Here is an 18,771-nt window from a genome sequence, read left to right as displayed (position 1 = left end):
CATTGCTGAAACAAGAAAAGATGACCTCTTTAGATGTATTTTTTCTGTGATTCCATTGTCACTTGCACCATTACATAGGTCCACTGTGTCATATAAGATTTGTTTCTGTTCGGATTGATTAAGCCACCCAGAGGGAAAACAGCACAGCTCTGCACCCAGGACAGTGCCGGCTCCTGCCACACCAGTTGTGATGGTGAAATTAGCCACTGCTGCAGCAACGGCTACTTTTGTGCCCCCCATCAAAGGTGGCATCTGGGGCTGCTGCCTCGGTCCCCTCCCTCCTCCCCTACTGTTTATGCTGTTGAACCTACCTGCTTAGAAAGAGTTCCCTTTTTTATGTATCCACGGCATTGATGATCATGGATAATCTCAATAGCCAGGTTCAAAAGGGGATTGGATACATTCATGAATGATAAATCCATTAATGACTGTTGAACAGAATGGTTGGAGATGTTTCCTCTGGCATCTCCTAAATCAATAATAGTAGATGCCAGGGATGATAATGAATAGGGAATAGATTACTCCAGTGATATCCAGTTCAGTGCTCTCCCTCTATGGCATCCATTTCTACCACTGTTGGAGACCAGAATGGGCTCGATGGACCATTGGTCTAACCTTGTATTGCACTTACGTTCATTTAAAACTCTTGTGTAACTAAGTGGAAAAGCAAGTGAAGAAAAATTACTTGTTGTAATGTTTGCTGTTTACAAGAGTTATGAACCAGAAAATGCAGTGATTTTTAGTCACAGGAGTGTTGATTCGCATACTTTTCTCGTAGCCATGCGCATTCAGGGCCAACAGTTATAACTGGAGGTGACTCTTTACTGAAGAGCTTGGTCCTCTACTTCAATCCCTGACAAAACTTCCAGTTTTTGTGCCCCTCCTTGTTACTAAGCCAATACCTTTAAAGGAGATGATGTAGGTCAGAAGCAGCAAGGGCCTGATCCAAAAACCATTGACGGCAGGGGGAGGACTCTCATCGCTTTGATCTGGGTTGTGGAGGGGGTTTTGAGCTTTTTGACTGTATTTATTGTAGGCAAGATGGTTCTCCGAATCAGTTGTGCCTCACTCTGAGTATGCTTGAATCAGCAGTCCATGCACTGGGGTTGTCTTCAAAGCCATTTCTACTTAACTGCTACCATTAAGGGACAAAAAGATGACAGAGAGTTTTTGACCTTTATCAAGAGGATGACTGCAGCCTTTACCAAACTACAGATCTAGGAACATCTGTGAGGGGCTGGACAAACTATCAGAGGTAAAAATCTGAAGCCCATGAATCGGTGATTGAGACCCCTGAGATATGATAGTGAAAGGACAAAGAAAGCTTTCCTGTCGCAGACTGTGCCACGAGGAGGAAGGCAATAAAGAAGCCCGACTCCATTGCAGGGGACACATTGACCCAACAACAGAACAAATCAATGGAGTTATCGAGTGTTTTGTTTTGGTGCAGAACAGTCAGGTCATTTAACTCCTACAAGTGGTTTAATGACTGAAGTGGAAAGACCTGAAGCTTGGCCTGGGATTGAATCAGATCAATACATTTGTTTTCCAGCTCTTCCCATTCATTGCAGACAAATTCGCATTTTGGGTCCAAATTAGGGCCGGGTGATCTAGCTTGGATAAAAGGAGACCCCCAAATGTCACCCAAAGTATGAACTCAATTTGTTCGCAGTCTGATAAGATCCCGTTAGCATTTCTTTATTTCAAACAACGTGTTTTTGTGTCCACATCTCTTGGTTCCAGCCCAGCCGGGAGAGGGACAGCTTTTGGAAGCTCCCTAAAAAACCTGCTTTTGCAATTGCATTAGTCTGGTCCAATTTTGAACACTCCAGAGGCCTGGAGATTTCATTTAAACATCCAAACATCTGGTTGCGTAGATGAATCAAACCCCTGGAGATCCACTCCTACAGATCACTCAACTGGGCACTGCCGAATAAATCCGTATTTGAACTTGTTAGCTTTCTGCAACGGGGGGCACTTTCTGCCTCCCTGGCACCAAAATAATGGAATTGGGAGGCAACTGCAACTTCCCAGACAGATGTTCCTGAAGAGAGGATCCCCTGTGGCCCTAGAGATAGAGTATCTATCTTCCCTGCTGCCCCCCGAGCTCCCAGCACTGATGGTGTGTCCGGTCCAAGAAGGAGAGGAGTGGGATGTGGCTGGAATATGCTGGGCCCCAGCTGTGTTTATCTGATGGATGTTTCCTGGGAAGCTGCTAGCTCAGTTGACAGCAGCCCCAGGATACTTTAAATTACACCAGAGTGGGTACAGTTTTGATCACAGAATCAGGGAGGCACAACCAGTTTCCCTGGGTACTGACATGCCTGAGCAGAACAAAAAACCTTGGTTGGAGTTTTTAATAAGCAGTCTCTTCTTTCCAGGTGGACAGGGCCCTGGCCTTGATTACATACATGCACATTGATCCTGTTGACATCCGTGCAATTGTACCATCACTGCTCTGCGGGTGTAGTACTCCGCTGGGGTTTTATGCCATCTGCTGAAGCATCTGGTACTGGCCATTTTCAAAGATAACCTAATGCGCAGCATGGACCTGGGGTCCGATTTGAGCTAGCAGCTCCAATGCTCCTCTGTGAAGTTTTCACAGGAAGTTGAAACATGCAGGGGAGCTCTGTGTGCCAGAAAAGGAATAGAGGGGAGATGCTATCTGAACAGGATGGGGAGAGTTCGGTTCCAGCATATTTTGGTCAAATCTTATTCCATCTAGGGGCATTTATCACACAGTGGCTTTGCTGTTGGCTCAGTTAATCTGAAATAGTGCTGGAGTGTGTATACATGGGAACATGTTACCGATTTTTAAAAAAAACTCTGTTACTTGGCTACTAAACTGTCAGATATAATGTAAAACATGTCTCTGGTCTTCGTTCTCACATCAAGAAAGGAGCGCAGGCATCAAGGAAAGAAAAAGAGGACAAATCCTGCATCTTGCTTTGTGCAAGCACTGGGCCCTAAGATCATCTTCAGAGACCAGCATTGAAAATCCCTCATCATTTTCAATCCGTTTGTGATGAGAAGGAGCCCGTCTCTGTTGCAGCAGTTGTTACTGAAGTATTCCCTCTGCCCTGCCCTGCCCTCTCACTCCTCTGGCTTGCAGTACATCCAAAAGACAGCACTCGGCTTTGTTTGACACAAATGAGGTTTGAGTGATCCAGGCAATTAACCTGAAATGTACAGCCCTCGGTGACAAAAATAATGACTTGTACCAATCAGCACCAGGGCTGAGCCAGGTGTTCAGAGGTATTTTTGAGACCAGATCCAAACTCTTCTGCCACTGTTTATGTACCAGATGTTGCAATGGTAATTACTTCTTTTTTTCCCGAGTATCACAATAAAGTGTTTTCCACACTTGTGCAGGCTGGAGCTGCCAGGAAACTACACTGGTATAAGCACATCTGCATTTTTCATGCAAACTCAAGCCCTCTCCCTGCCTTCTTTGTACAAAGGCAAAACTTCTATGAACAAAGGTAAAGCAAAGGTATTTTACAGCTGTAACTTTTAGGTTGTAATATCTGACCTTTTTAAGGAGTGTGTAAGAGTGATGTTGGAGTGGTGGTGGACCAGAAATTATGTGAGAGGCAAGGATTTGTGCCCTTGTTGTGAAGAAGGCTAACAGCATACTAGGGTGTTTTAGTAAAAGTGTTGCCAGCAGATCAAGGAGAGTGATTCTTCCTCTCTGTTCGGCACTGGTGAAGTGACATCTGGAGTACTGTGTCCAGTCTTAGGCCCCCCACTACAGAAAGGATATGGATAAATTGGAGAGAGTCCATCGGAAGGCAACAAAAATGGCTTATGAGGAGAGGCTGAGGGAACTGAGCTGGTTTAGTTTGGAGAAGAGAAGACTGGGGGATTTACTAACACCTTTCAACTACTTGAAGGGGGGTTGAAAAGAGGATGGAGCTGGACTGTTCTCAGTGGTGGCAAATGACAGAACAAGGAGCAATGGTCTCAAGATGCAGCAAGGGAAGTTTAGGTTAGATATTAGGAAAAACTTTCTCACAAGGAGGGTAATAAATCACTGGAACAGGTTACCCAGAGAGGTGGTGGAAGCTCCATCCTTGGAGGTTTTTAAGACCCAGCTAGATAAAGCCTTGGCTGGGATGATCTAGCTGGGGATGGTCCTGCTTTGAGCAGGGGGTTGGACTAGCTGTGACCTCCTGAGGTCCCTTCGAACCCTCATTTTCTATGATGTCTTAGGATGATATCTTTTTATGGGACCGACTGTGTAGTTGAGATAGAGTTAGACCAGGTTTCAAATCCAAGACATGCTTCATCAGGCCTGATCACAAAGATTGATTTCTTGCATTCAAAAGTTGATCTAACTCTATTCCAGCTACATAGTTGGCCCAGTAAAAGATTATCACCCTAAGAAATCTTGACCTTAAGTCACAGGGCCAGATTCTCCACAGACTCAAATTACTATTTTCAAATTGTGCTGTGACCTGAAGCCTTCACTGACCTCCAGCAACTAGCAGTGGTCCTCAGGGGGATTGTCCACCAGGACAGCCAGAGCACAGCATGGCTTGCTATGCCTCCTTCGCGGCCCTAATGCAGCCACTTTGCTGAGGGCTACAGGAATCATGGCATGGGAACCGTTCTGTATTGCAAAGATGCAACCGCTCAGGAACGCCCTGAGGCTGCGCTGTCACCCAAGAGGGACTGGCAGCACCCCCTCAGACCTGGCGCTGCCTGCTCCAGCTGCTGCAATACCTCCCTGGGTCAAGCCAGCCCCAGTACCGCGAGCAGGAGGGAGAAGGATGCGGTGCATCTGGCAGAGGCTGCCCCACTGGAACCCATCCCCGCCAGGGTGAGCTGGGGAAGGCCCAGCCCAGCAGCACGGAGGAGCCTTCCAGGTCTGGCACAAGCACAGCGGGAGGCACAGGGAGCTGGTTGCCCTGCCAGGGCCCTGCCACTGCAGGAGGGCCAGGCAGACCCACTGTGGGCCAGGAGTCTCACTGTACCCGCCTGATCGCTGTGCGGGGCTCGGCACCTCCTTCCCCAAGGCGGCGGGATCCAGGCACAGGAGAGGTCTGCAGCCCAGGCTGTGTCCCCAGCCCCTGCCCAGGGGGGTAAGGGAAAGCCACGGCTCCACAGCTGGGCAGCACCCCTTAGTGGCTCAGCCATACCCTCTGGTTCCCGTGCCATTGGCCTAGTGCTGGGAGCACGGTGAAGACATAAGGGGCAAGGCTCAGTGCCATTCCCACCAGAGGCTACTGAACGAGCTGTGAGTTACCAGTTAATCGGTTAACTGATATAATTAGAAGAGATGAAACATAATATTTTAAATGATATTTATATCCCTAGTTCCACCGTCTTTGGTTCAGTTGTGTTTCCCTTTAGTCTGGAGGGCAAATATGCTTCCTTCTTGCACAACAATCCTCTTATGACTTGATGTGATTACGCAGGGTTTTCATCTACCTACTCAGTGGTTTGATACTTGGTTTTTTTTCCATCCTCTTACACCTTGTGTTGTCATTCAGAGCCTTGCAAATAAGCATAGGATGCTACCAAGGAAGAATGATCTTGATTTTTATTCGCTTTCCCCCGGTGTCAATCTCTCTCTGAGGTCCAGGACAGTAGAGTCAGGCTGCAGGCATTGGCTCTGCTAGTGGCAGAATACAAGCGCTGATGGATGCAAACAAGATGTAAATTGCATGCGACAAAACTTGCAATCCAGCAGCACTGTGCACAGCTGCCAGCGAACAAGTGAGCAGCATGTTAGTAGATGTATTCCCTTTGCCAATTCTCTAGCGATGGCGAAGCACCATGTTCCATGGCATCGAAGGCTTGTCATGTCAGGCTGCAAACACTGCTGCCTTTGAGCGTCGTAGGTTGTGCCCTTCTGCATCACGGCTGTTGTTAACCTAATTGAACGTTTAAAGGAGAAAAAAATTCATTAGCGGTTGTATTAACTTCTATACAGAATCCTGTTGGCTGTATTAGTTTGGATTAACCGGCTGTTTGGATTCAAGTGAACTCCTCCGGCATGAGCTAATGAAACTCTTCCTTCAGTTCGTCAGTGGAAGCAGCCAAAATCCTGGTTCTAATCCAAACTGCAGTTTTCCTTCTAATGAATTAATCAGCTGATTATGTGCATACGATGGCTCATTAGAGAGGTGCGTGACAACCTTCGGAGCAAAATTATTGGCTCTAGCATGGCCCAAAGAACATTACGTCGGGAGAACACAGCCCTTGGAGTAATCCAGCACCATATGTGGTGCTCTAATTAATGGGCATTGTTCCTAAGGTCATTCAGTCTCATGCAAATAATTACAAAAACTTGATTGTTGTAAACCTTGTGAAGAAAAATCCAAATAATGCAAAGCAATTTCCCTTAATTTATGTCTTTCTTTTTTGCTTGTTTCTACTCTGTTTACAAGCAGTATTGGAGATGGAGAAAATCACATGTTAGACATTTGTGCTGGACAGCTAGATTGTTGCTTTATTTTACTGATCTGGGTCATTAATCTTGGGAAAGCTGGTACTTGAATTTTTCTTTCTTCCATGTGTTTAAAGTGATAAGGCCGTGGCAGTTTTCAGTACCTCTGAAATCATTTGTTTTTTGCTTGGCTTGTTTGTCACTGCTTTCTGTTGAACTTCTGCATTGCAAGAAGGGGCAGAGTTAAGGAGACAGAACAAGTTTTTTACGTTTTCTATTTCTTTTCCCATTGTTCATGCTCGCTGTGGGCTCATTTGGAGGGTGGCAGGATGAAAAGGGCTAAATTAGTCTTCCCAGGCACGTAGGAATACCATAACTACAACCCAAAAAAGGAGTGCTGAAAAGTTTTATTAACTGGGTAACTGATGCTGAGCAGAGTAGGGTAGATGCATGAAGCAAAAACAGACTGTCCTTTCCTGCCAAATGTACTGTATTCTTGATATTATATTGATTTCACCTGAACATCATTTTAGTGCACTGAGGTTTGCAGAACCAGTCATCTTGAATAAGCTTACTTGTTCAAGGTATCGGCATTGTCAGCTTTTAAGAAGCTTTGGATCTCTGGCTTTTGGAAGCTTTGTGGAGATAACGGTGCTGTAAAGATAAGCATCCAAGGAGTGCTAAGAACAAATAAATCCAAGAACTGATATTGAGACTGGCCATTGATGCTGGCTAATCTAGCTAAAGATCGAACTTTGTTTGTGTTGCTCTGTATTGTACAGGAAGGATGCTTTTATTTATTTATTTTTGCATGGGATGATTTTGTTTCGTGAAAGGGAGCTCTGTTTCTCATTCAACACCAGCCAGCAAGAATTTCTGGTAAATAAAGTGCAGATTCCCAGGAGCATGATAGAACATGCGGCAGCAAAGGCATTTGAAATGCCTTGTTCTCTTGAGTAGTGGTAGGCATCTGTCTGTCCCACGAGACAGCCGAATTATGCAGAGTGAAACATCAGTTTGCTGAGCGTAATCCTTGCTTGAAAGATAAAGCCAAGCTAAAGTGACCTCTCCAGGGTGCAAGGCACTGGATATGGAGACACTGAGCTGCACACCAGTGTCCCCCTCTCAGCCTTGCGGTTTAATACAAAGGGAAGTACATTTAGACCCAGTTTGGCTGCCAGAGCAAAGGAGATCATTTATTTGTCCGTCTATCGGGGCTCCGCTCCTAAACTGGCTGCCGACCAGGGTTAAAGAGTCCAGTCTTCCCTCTCGTGGAGTGGGCTTTAGTTCCACAACTTTTTGGTGGCACTTCTTCCACCGGCAGTAAGACTAGTAGCCCCTTCTAAGGTGCAATTCTGCACAAAGCCTTTGGTACCTAGAGGTTGCCAGGTTATTTAACTGAGCTCTGCAATAACAGTCGCGGGTAGCTCCATCTGCTCTTAAGTTGCGGTAGCAGGTGAACCAGACCTGCATTAGCACCGGTACAATGCTCTTAATTCCTGGAGCAAGGCTTTGGTATGTACTTAATTATATGTGCATATCCTTGCTGATGTCCTTATTGTTTTTGACACGTTCATACAACAGCAACATGACTTGATACTCTTAAACTTTGCAGAGCTCTTCTTCAGTATTGCTGGTGTCTCTCCACATCCTGCCTTTTTTAATTCTCAAATTAAATTCACCATTGTAATGCCAGCTCTCAGCCACATCAAGTTGCTGGAAACATACAGAAGAGTTGCCAGTATTGTAATGAGTTGCCCCAGCTACTTTCTACCTGCAATGAGAAAACCTTTGTTTTAGTGAACTCTGATAAATTTGCAAATATGTCTGATGTTCTCGGTTGAATTAATCGGTGACATGTTTTCACTAGCAGTGTTCCCTCTGCTTAAATACAAAAGACGTAAATATAGGGTACAAGAACAGGATTTTGAGGGGCAACTAACATCTCTGAAAAGTCAGAAATTTGGCATTTGAGAAGGCATGGTTCAGTAATTTGATATAGAGCCAGACATGCATATAGTTTCAGCTTGCTTAATGGCATCACCACTACAGCATAACTCTTACACTACCAACTCACCTAATGCCAGGTTTAGAAATCTCTAGTGGAAAAAGCTGAGGATGAAATGGGACCGGAGTGACCCCACAAAAATAAACCCTCTCCCGTACCCCCATACCTCATGACTGTGTGCTTGCTATGGGAAGAGAAGCCTGCCTTCTTCAAGACGGAGCAGAAAGCTTGTACAGTTCACGTTCCTTCCTATGTACAAAGAATTGAGGAGGCAGGCCCAGCAGGCGGAAAGCAATTTATAGCTATACTCATGCCAGCAAGCCAAAGCCCAGCCTGGGATGGGGTAAGGATTTAGCCTAGCTGGTTTGATGGAATCTTTTTTTAAATTAATAAAAACAACAGGTAGCTTGATTAATGTATAAATGATCAGTGCAATAATTTATTAGAGGCACAGTTTGGTAGAGCTTGACATGGAATATTAACAAAAAGAGTATTTCAGCTGGGGAGACCTGCCTTGTCTCAAGCCAGCACGAGTGAAAGTGTCTTTTAATTTTCCCAAAAGGACATTTTACCACTGAAGATTATGTATGTAAATCAAAATACACAAGTATCCCGTCTACTTGCATCGTCACCTGATTTCTTTGCAAGCGATATGTCTACAAGCATCATTTTACACGCTGTTCTTTTGAGGGTGGGAAAAAAGGCCATCTCACAGGTGGCATCTGGCAACTCACAATCTTGCTTCAACTTAAGGACAGAAAGTAGAAAAGAATCTGGAGTCCAACTCAAATGGCAGGTAATCACTGCTGAGAGCCTTGAAGCAGAAAGTGGCAGGAGTAGGAACATTTCTGGATCCTTTAAATAAGCAGGGAATTCACTTCAAGCGAGCTTCCCCTTGATCTGTTTGCAACCGTGGCAGTGGGAAGATGGAGAGATGATCATTCAATCTCTGGCTTAGTTACAAATTCCTTATGTGAGCTATGTGACTTGTAAGCTCTTTGGGGTAGAGGACCAGATTTTATCCTTGCGTGTTAGCCCAGTCCATAGAAAAATGGGGCTCCGGCTTTCTCTGAGCCTTCGGGTTATAATAACTATGCTAACACACGTGGCTGCTTGGGAGTCAGCATAGGTTTCATTCTTCAGCCTGAGGTCACACAAGTAGATGAGCGCTTAGGGGGAGTTTTTCAGTTTACTTTCCTGGATATGCTGAACTGTTTTATTTTCTTGTAAATGCCAACCTGTGACCCTTAAAAATAAATCACAAAGAAGAAATCTTGCTGACCAAGCCTTTTGTTGTCATCCGTAGCTGTCGAATGATCCAGTTTATAGCACCAAGACTTGTTAAAGGAAAACCCCCAAGTTCAGAAGTCATCTATAAAAGAGGAACTAGAAATGCGCCCATTTTCAACTGAAGCATTTAATTTTACTGGAGAGCAAAAGAGCAAAGGAAAAATAAAACTCAAGTGCGTGAGAAATGAGAGTGCTATTCCAATCTGAACATTGCATCAGGGATGACATGAAGGATTACCTTTCTGTTTGTGCTTGCTTGCTGTCTCGCAATGGAAACCTGGGGCCTGCCTGGGACTTCTAGTTTTTTGTGCAATAAAAAGAGGAATGTCTCTCATCTGTTTACAGCTCCAACTAGTTTCTAAGCAAAAAGAGCTGAAAATCAAGCAGGGTTTGTTTGTTTGATTGTTTTTTTTCTGACTTGTGCATCACGAAAAAAGTAAGATTCTGCAATTGCGGCTCAGTTCCCAATCTTTTAAGGCCTAAACCAAGCTTTACTCCATCGTGCTCTTCCAGGAGCCCCAACACGGGTAAAAAAGAATAAGAAAACAGCTTATTTTTCCATCACTGAAGTGCGCAACTCAGACTCTGTATGCACCCAGAGAACAGCTTTTGTGGAGGGAAAAAAGGGCCGTAGTGACATAGTTAGCATAGTCACTTTTCAAAGTGAAGCTGCACTTAAAAGCAGTCATTTTAAAAACATCTTTCATAAATGTATTGGTCACCAACCACAGCAGGGTATGGAAAGGAAAAATACATTAAATCAAGCCATTTAAAAATTATAGCGTGCCCCTCCATACTCTCCTCTCCCCCCCTCCCCCAAAAGTACAAAGCCATTGGCCATAAAAGTGCTTTATTAAGCTGCATCCCAGCAGGCAATATTACAAAAGCTGCCAGTTTTAAAACAAAACCTAAAGTCCTGATGCTAATGACATCCCGCATGCTGTGGGGGAGGGGGAAATATTCCCCCTTAGAGAAGCAACGGACAGCAGACACAGGAGGGAAAAGGAGGAATTAAAATAAGTGCTGTGTCTTAATTGACCCTTTGCTAAAAAAAGTTGCTGTCAGATATATTTCTGATCATAATGCATCCTCCCTCAAGCCTCTTCCTCTTTTTTTTTTTTTATAATGGATTTGTTAATTCCTTTACCAATTAATTTTGTCCTCGCTAATTAGGCACAAGGACATTTTGTTCCTACCCATTGGTTCCCCGAGACAGTTGCAGTTGAATAGAGCGGGGTTTGATGGCCATTGCGACAGTGACAGTGGGCCGTGCAGCAAGTCTGGATGGGAATACAGAGTAGGTTCGCCTCCCCCGTGAAATCTCCCAGGCAGCAAGGGTCTCACGATGGGGCTATCCAGCACCTAGCATAAAAGGACCCTGGCCATCGCTGGGACTTCTAGATGCTACTGTAAAACAAATAAATACACAGTGGGGATAGAGGAGCTGTGCCTGGCGGAGTTAACCTTCCTGACTCCTTGATGCAACAGTAGGCTGCGTTTGCAGTGCAGTCAGGATGATGGCTTGGTGTCCACTGGTCTCCGCCAGAATCTCCTTTTCTATTTTTTTACCAGTTAATATATAGCCCGTCCTTCCTTCTGCCAGGACTGTTAATGCCCCTGGCTCGGGAGGTGAAAGCGTTTGGATATCCTACCTCCCCGGTTTGGACCCATCGTGAACTCTAACAGAGCCTCCACTGGGTGGAAAGTGATTCACAGCTCCATCGGGGAGATACGTAGGTCGCCAGAATAATGTTTTATCAATAAAGATAATGCCTCTGGTTTGAAGAGAAGTCTCTATGCCAATCACTTGCTTAGTGCTGAGCAGCAAGAAAGATCCTGCTTGCAGCTGTGTTTATCAACGGCAATAGAAAGGAGGCATCAAACAAATGAAAGTGTCTCTGGATGCTACTGCCACGTAGGCACTTTTAACTTTTCTTTTTCTTTCCCTGTACATTTTTATTGCTCGGCAATGAAGCTGTATCATCTGGATTCTTTCTGAGCTCTTCCCACCCACATTTTTTTGTCTGCCTTTGAAAGCCATCGGCACCCAAAGAAAAGCTCCCTGTAAAGATTCTTCCTTTGACTGTGTCAGCAGTGAAAATGAATTGTGCACAGTATTATTTTGGTTGTTAGTTCCTGGAGGTAGTGAGCTAGTTGCTGCATTTTACATACAGTAAAATACAGACTTCACCTTGAAGTTCTTGCTATCTAAGTAGGCAAAGGTTGAAAGAATGGGAAACGTTGTTATGCCATGTTACAGATGAGAACCGGAGGCACAGCAAAATGGAGTGACTTTGCCAAGCTTTGGACTCAAGTCCAGCACTTGTCGAGTGCAACCTCAGTATCTTTACCTTCAAGTTATCCTTCCTTTTGTTGCACAAGGATCATCTCTGAGACCAGATGACCCTTGAGGTCCCTTCCAACTTGATGACCCTGTGATAAATCTCAGCCATATTCTTATGTTCAATTTGGAGTCAGTGGTAGAGCTGCTGGAAATTTTTTGACCCAGAGTGTTTCATCCAAAAAGATCAGTTTGTTGAAACCAAAGCTTTCTCTGAAAAAGGTTTATCTCAACAAACTTCTTGACTCTTTCTTTCTTTGCTTTTAAAGGGATTTTGACCTTTTCTATGCAACGAGTCCTGGGTTTCAAGTTCATATAGAGATGCTTTCAGATTTTAGGCTTATGAGAATTTTTGAGAGTTTAATTTTTTAAAAATCTAGATTCAGAATGGGGGGGGAAATGTCCAATATTTCAAATTTTCCCAGAAAGAGAAAACATTTTCCTGGCAAATTGTAGTTAGTTGTTGTCTCCTCCAAATCCAATTGCTTTTCCCCTAGCTCAGCTAGCTGCATAGAATAGAGGAAAAAGCCTCACCCTCTCCTTGACTCTAAAGAGATGGTGGCATCCAGTGCCTCTGGCAAGGGTATCTCAAGCACAGACCGCGGCAGGATGCCGTACTTGGTACAGAGCAGCTAGTGCCATGGAAGAGCAGCTATCCAGGATGGAGCAACCAGGAATCAGCATTGTGAATGTGCCCTAAGGCATTCATTGTATTGGTGGGTCTGTCACTTCTTGGGCTGCAAGGTAGCAATAAAGCTGCTTTTTTGCTCCAGGGAGCTTGGCGTCTTGTCCTAAAAGTTTTGAAGGACAAAAGGATTCTGTTAACTTATTTTTTTCTTCTCTTTCTCTTGTAATAAAGATCAATGATTGTTGCAGCTGGATCAGCGTGAGCTTTTGCTGGACTGCATTCTCTTCTCTGTCTGTCTCAGGCACACGCAGTTGTGTTTCTTTTTCCTGGCCTTTGTCCTCCAATACGTTGTCCAAGAGGGCTAGAGTAACGCTGGGTGAGTTAGGTCTCCAGTGTACAAAAGGCTCTGCTACAATAAGGGATAAATGACACTGTCTCCATGGCTATGGAGGGAAACCAAATTAAACTCCACCGTCCTTGGCAATTGATGGGCCGACATAGGGCTCCATGTCACAGACCATTTCTCATGAACAATCAGGTGCAAATTGTATATCTAATTTCTGTCACAAATGTTTTTACTATGCAAAGGGACAAATCATAGCAGCGAGAGCAAACACAGATGAGTTTTCAGCCTAGCTCTCAGACTGTGCTTGCTGTGACGAAATAACAGCGGGGTTATCTGATTGTGCTCTTTGGTGGCTAATGTATTCCTAGTGATGTGGCTGCTAATGGGATCTTGGAGTTGCATTTAGACAATAAGAAATAGCAGCATAAGCAGCTTTCTCTGTAATAATGTGTAACCCTGCAAAAACTACCCAGCCGTGAAAAAAGCCCTGAAGAGTTGGGGAGAGACAAAGCCAGAGACCGTTCTGTTTAAAAGAATGGTAACGTGGCTGTCACAATAGGCTTAAGAAAATCCACAGCAGAGCTCTGTACATTTTCAGTTACTTGATCTAACTCGTTAAATAAACTTGGGAACGCCACCATCTTGGTAACCATTTGGGTGTTGTTGGGATTTGAGACAAACCCCAGCATTAAGCAGCTACTGACTTCCGGCATTAATCTTACTACAGCAAATTAATGGTATATTGACCAAGGTAAAAGTCCAGCTCAACAGTCATCCTTCGTGGCTCGATAGATCAATGTGGCTTTGATACAGATAAAGAAAACAGAAATCATGTCTTCACGGTGGTATAAATAACCTGCTTTGCTGAGAAAGGAGGAAGTGGAAATGAAAGAATGAGAAAAATGACAAATAAGGCTGTTTAAAAGACTGCTGTAGCAAGATGTTTTACGCTATTTGTTTGATTATGTCATTAACGTGTTTGGCCTGATGAGAGAGAGAGAAAGATGTCTCCAGAACGGCATTGTTGCCAGCGCAGTTCAAAGCGTGATCGATTGCCAGTCAAGTAATACTCTTGGTTACAAGATCGCTAAGATCTCAATGCAAACTCTATTGAAATCGGTGAGAGTGTCCATTCCCTGGCTTACGCCTGCCAAACTCAGAAACCACCAGAGACCGTCAGCTGTTGATCCGTTTTGATCAAGGGACAAATTGGTCAAATAAACGAAGCCAGGAAGACTCAATGGAATGATATTTTTAAACGGGTGCTTTAAAAGTTCATACATATTTTTACAACGTACCAGAAGACAGCAGTCAGCTGGGAATGACTTCCTTTAATGTAGATCACTTTTTTGGCTTTGAAGTTGCACAGTTTATCTTTCTGCAGCTGTTGATCCCTTACAGAAAACTTAAACCCTTTCTGATTAGTAAATCGCATCCCTCTTGTATCACTTGGGTAGCATTTGTTTCTGGAAGGAGAGATCCTTTTCTTGAAAGTTCATGTTGCCTGACAGCTAATTGGGAGAGATCAAGAGAAGAACCTGCAGTGTATACGATAGGATGATTTCCCAGGAAACACATTGTAATTTCATGTGTCCCTGAGTTTTCTCTGCAGGTTCAGGTTTTGTTTAAGCTTAGGGCTAATCAACGCTGGGTCTTGGGCAATTGCAGCTGCCTGGAAATTTAGCTAATTGGTAACTATTTCAGAAGTTGCCACCTGGTTCCTTTTAAAGGGCCTAACTGAACTCCCATTGAAGTCAGAAGAAAGGCTCCTGCAGCTTCAGTGGGAACTTGTGTTGGCCCAGAGCTGGGTGGTGGCAAAGGCAGCCTATAAAAACATGAGACATTAGTCTTGCCTCTCCAGTGAAACCCATCCGCTTTGGTTTGCTTGCATCTCGGAGAGCCTCAGTTGTCACTTTGCATCTTTGTTTTAGGAACAATTTGCTTTGAGGATCGTTTGACACCAAAAAACTCATTTTGAAACTCAAAGCAAAGGCCTCTTTCCTCATCCTAGATTTTATGGAGTCCGGCTTTCTCTGGTGTTGGGGTAGTGGCCAAGCACTGTAAAGCTGTCATCCCTCATGTCCCCCAGATTTTTCCCTTGGTTGAGTTGTTCCAAGTCCCTCTGCTGCCTCTCCACCAATAATTTGTCTTTTATCCTTAAGACATGCCAGAGTGCCCCCCCGCCGGTTCCCCGTGCTGCCTGTAGTGCATTCGGGGATGTCTCGGGTACAAAAATAAAATTAACCAGGAGAAGGCCAGATAGTAACAAGTCCCAGCAGAGTGACTGAGGCTCTGCAGCTAAAGGAGACCCCCATTCTGCTCCCCCCAACCCAAAGAGGCTGCTGTGCAAGCATGTACAGGTGTCTGCTGGTGGGAATGGGATGTGCTGAATATAGGAAGATCTTGGCCGAGCCAAGCCGACCAGCTTCTAAAGTTGCTGAGCTTCCTCCAAAGCTTTGAACACAGCAGCTCTTCCTGTGAACTGCAGGAAGCCTCGCACCAGGTGAGTTTTACCTGGCTCAGGCCTCTGCAGTAAGCATTTTGTTCAGCTTCTGTTGTCCTCAACCAGCGTCCCCTACACGCAGTTCTCCGCTAGCAACCAAGAGAGCCCAAGGATGGCTGTGTAATCCCAAGTGTTATAACTCTGCTGTTGCCATTATCAAAGATAGTTTGAAAATTAAATGTCAGCACTGGAATGCATGAAGGTCATTGGATTCCATTACTTAAGTAATGTATACAGCTCCGTTCTGACACACTCGTTTGTTAACAGAGACCGTACAGCTCAGTGAGGAGCTGGGGTGTAGACATGTAAATGGGAAAAGCATCTGCATGTGTAACCTCCCTGCCTGTATCCTTCCACCCTCTCTCACTGTCTCCCTTTCCTTGCTTCACAGGACTGGCTGACAAGATTTGGCTACCTGCCTCCACCTGACCCTGTCACCGGACAACTGCAGACCCAGGAAGAGCTCACAAAAGCCATCACAGCCATGCAACAGTTTGGAGGTCTCGAAGCCACGGGGATACTAGGTCAGTTTGAAAACAGTGCTTCCTCCCTTTCTGACATTTGGCCAGCCAGAATCGGGTGCCTCCTTGTCGGAGCAGGCAGGGACCAGGCTGCTGCCTCCAATCCTGCTGAGCTGCGCCCTTAGGATCTAATGTGTGCATGACATACGGCCCAGTTTGCTGTTGTAAGGAGTAATTACATGGCTCAGGTGCTTTCTTGCCTTGTGCTTTCAACAACTCGAAGCAGACAATTACTGCATCAGCTGAAGGCCCCTGGGGTTCTTACTGTGTTTAAAATAGCTCTTGATGTGCTTAAAAAAAAAAGAGAGAGAGGAAATGAAGACTGGGTTGTTTTCTTGTAAAGCATTAATTGCGCCATCCAATTGTGGAAAAAATACCTATTTAACCTTCCAAATCTCTATGCTGGAAGTATTGTTATTGCTGGTATCTTTTCGGATAAGATGCAGGTATGGTGGATAACTCACTTCTGAAACTCCCACTCACTGCTGCTCCTGTTGCCTTTTTCTCCTGCCCTTGTCCTTTCTTGTGGTGAGATGTCTCTGGGAGCTGGGTGAGATTTGCTGCCTCTCACCTGTGATAGCAAAGCCAGAGGTGTAGTTAAGGTACTGGAAGGTGGTTAAAGCACTGGGCTTAGGGAGTTTGTTTTCTATCCTTGGCTCTGCCATGGACTTTAACCTCTGTGCAATGGACATAACACTTTGTTAGAGGGCGGGAGGGACCGTGAATTCACCCCTGCTTGTAAAATGCTAGGAGACACAAAACCGGAAAGGATAATGCTTGTGGTTGAGACACTGTGCTCTTGTCTCTCTTGATATCCAGCTTGCTTAAGGAAAGGAGTCCCTCTCTGAAAGCATAGCAAGTCAGGCCTTCTCTTCCTTTGTCTTCCACCCTGGAGCTGTGCAGGTTCTGACCATTCAGTTCAGCGTTTCTCAACCTGTGTGTTTCATATATTCTTGCAACCCAAAAGTGGGTTGCAAGAATATATGACAGGGTCACGGGCAAACTTTAAAAATCAATCAAAAAAACTTTAAAAACGGATTCTCCTTTAAAGGAGAAAAACATGCGAAATTGTGGCTTTTTCCTTGTAGGCTGGCAGAGATCCAGCCTGCAAGGGGCTGCTTGGGGCCTCCTCTGCCCCACACACTAGAGGGCTGGGGCCTGGGGACACCAGGTCGGGAGTGAGGGGCACTAGTAGCCATCTCTGTTTACAAATGGGTCCTGGTACAAAAAAGGTTGAGACCCACTGATGTAGAGTACCAGTCAGAGCCCTGATAGTGGCTTCTCCCTGAGCTCCAGAGGACCAAATCCAGGCATCCGCCAAGAATCCAGTTCATTCACAATTGGCACCGGATTCAGGTCTTTCCTATCCAGGCTCCTCACCAACCCTATAAGGGATTAGCAGTGCCCAAAGTTCAGAGATTACACTTGGTTGGAATAAGCACATACAAGTTTGGTGCTGTACAGAAGTCGGTTCCAATTGTATCAGAAGCTGCTTGCTTCCTCAGTGGTTTATATTTTCAAGAGGAGGGGACAAAAGCATCATCCAGAGCTTTGTGAAGTCTCCCTCTCCACCTTCTATGGTGATAAATCTTTCCTCCTGTCCCTGTGAACTGCCTAGCAGTGCGCATAGAAGCAACCTCCTTATAGGGTGAGCACTTTGCTTTCCCTGTCCTCTACTCAGGAGAGGGTTAGAAGGAAGCTGAAAATTAGCAGGCTTTTCTCTTTTGCCAGATTCAGGATGTGCCTTGCCAACTTTCAGCAAGCTCTTCTCTGAGCAGCAGCTGCTTCTTGTGCCATTTAAACAGCCTTCAGTCAGGGTTTCCTAGCAGGCCATCACTGGGACCCTCGATTTCAATTCTTGATTAAATATGTGTAATTATATTTCCCTTTATGACTTATTTCTGGCCTCCTGCAGTTTTGGATAAGGGGTGTTTTGGGGTTCATCCACATAGTTTGCAAATGGGCCTTGCACTCTTCTTGTAAATCATAGATTTGGGTTGTATCTCTGTACTTAAGCGTTTCTTTTTAGTTTTAAATATAAGGCTTGATCTCTAACTTGGCACACACACGGAGTAGTGCTGATTTATACCAGTTGAGGCTCTAGTTTTTAAAAGCATAATCAATTTTTAATAAAGAAACTTAGCATAAAGAATATTAGCATCTTGCCAATCAATTTCCCGTCTAACAAGGCCGCCCTGTGCCGAAAGGGGAATGATTGGCAATCTAGCTTAAAGACGGGAAATAATGAAAGGAGTGTTTATGTTTCAAATAAAATCAATGTGTGCCAGCTGGTGTGCTCCGCACTGGTTCCCCAGAGCACCTGAGTTTCTTGCACAAGGTAGCAGGCCAAATTCTCCGCTGAAATCGATGGCATTCTTACATTTACGCCAACCGAGCATACCGCAATGTGTTCATGAAAGAGCCAAGAAAGGATGCGAGCCAGGGCTTCCATCCATGGCCTCGCTTTCCCTCACCCTCACCCACATAGCTCAATCCATGCAGGTCAGTGATTCTCAATCCTTTCAAGGGTGCCACAAGGTGCTGCACAATGTTAGCACTGTTGGCTGCGTGCGCACAATCCACAAGATACATCTGCAGATTTCAAATGGGAATCCATAACGTTAAAAGTATTCTGTCCTGTTGTAGTCTTTTCAAGGTCTTTGCAATGGAAGAGCTGCTCTAGTATTTTTCCACAATTGAAAAATGAGTGAAAACTAGGAGTTAACATTTTCCGAGTGGG

General features: G+C 44.8%; 1 protein-coding gene across 1 annotated transcript in view; it reads left to right on the top strand.

Annotated features, from left to right (window-relative positions):
- The window catches only part of MMP17 (matrix metallopeptidase 17), a 122,892-nt gene that overhangs the window by 62,801 nt on the left and 41,320 nt on the right, over positions 1-18,771 (top strand). Inside the window, exon 2 of the mRNA XM_090062861.1 lies at positions 15,902-16,034. Within this exon, the coding sequence (XP_089918987.1) occupies positions 15,902-16,034 (133 nt within the window). The remainder of the gene's footprint in view (positions 1-15,901; positions 16,035-18,771) is intronic.

This window comes from Crocodylus siamensis, chromosome 9 (genome assembly GCF_052110815.1).
Source record: "Crocodylus siamensis isolate JL-2025a chromosome 9, ASM5211081v1, whole genome shotgun sequence".
Classification (NCBI taxonomy): domain Eukaryota; kingdom Metazoa; phylum Chordata; order Crocodylia; family Crocodylidae; genus Crocodylus; species Crocodylus siamensis.
Note: the sequence above shows the minus strand (reverse complement) of the source record. Positions and strands in the feature narration are given on the sequence as shown.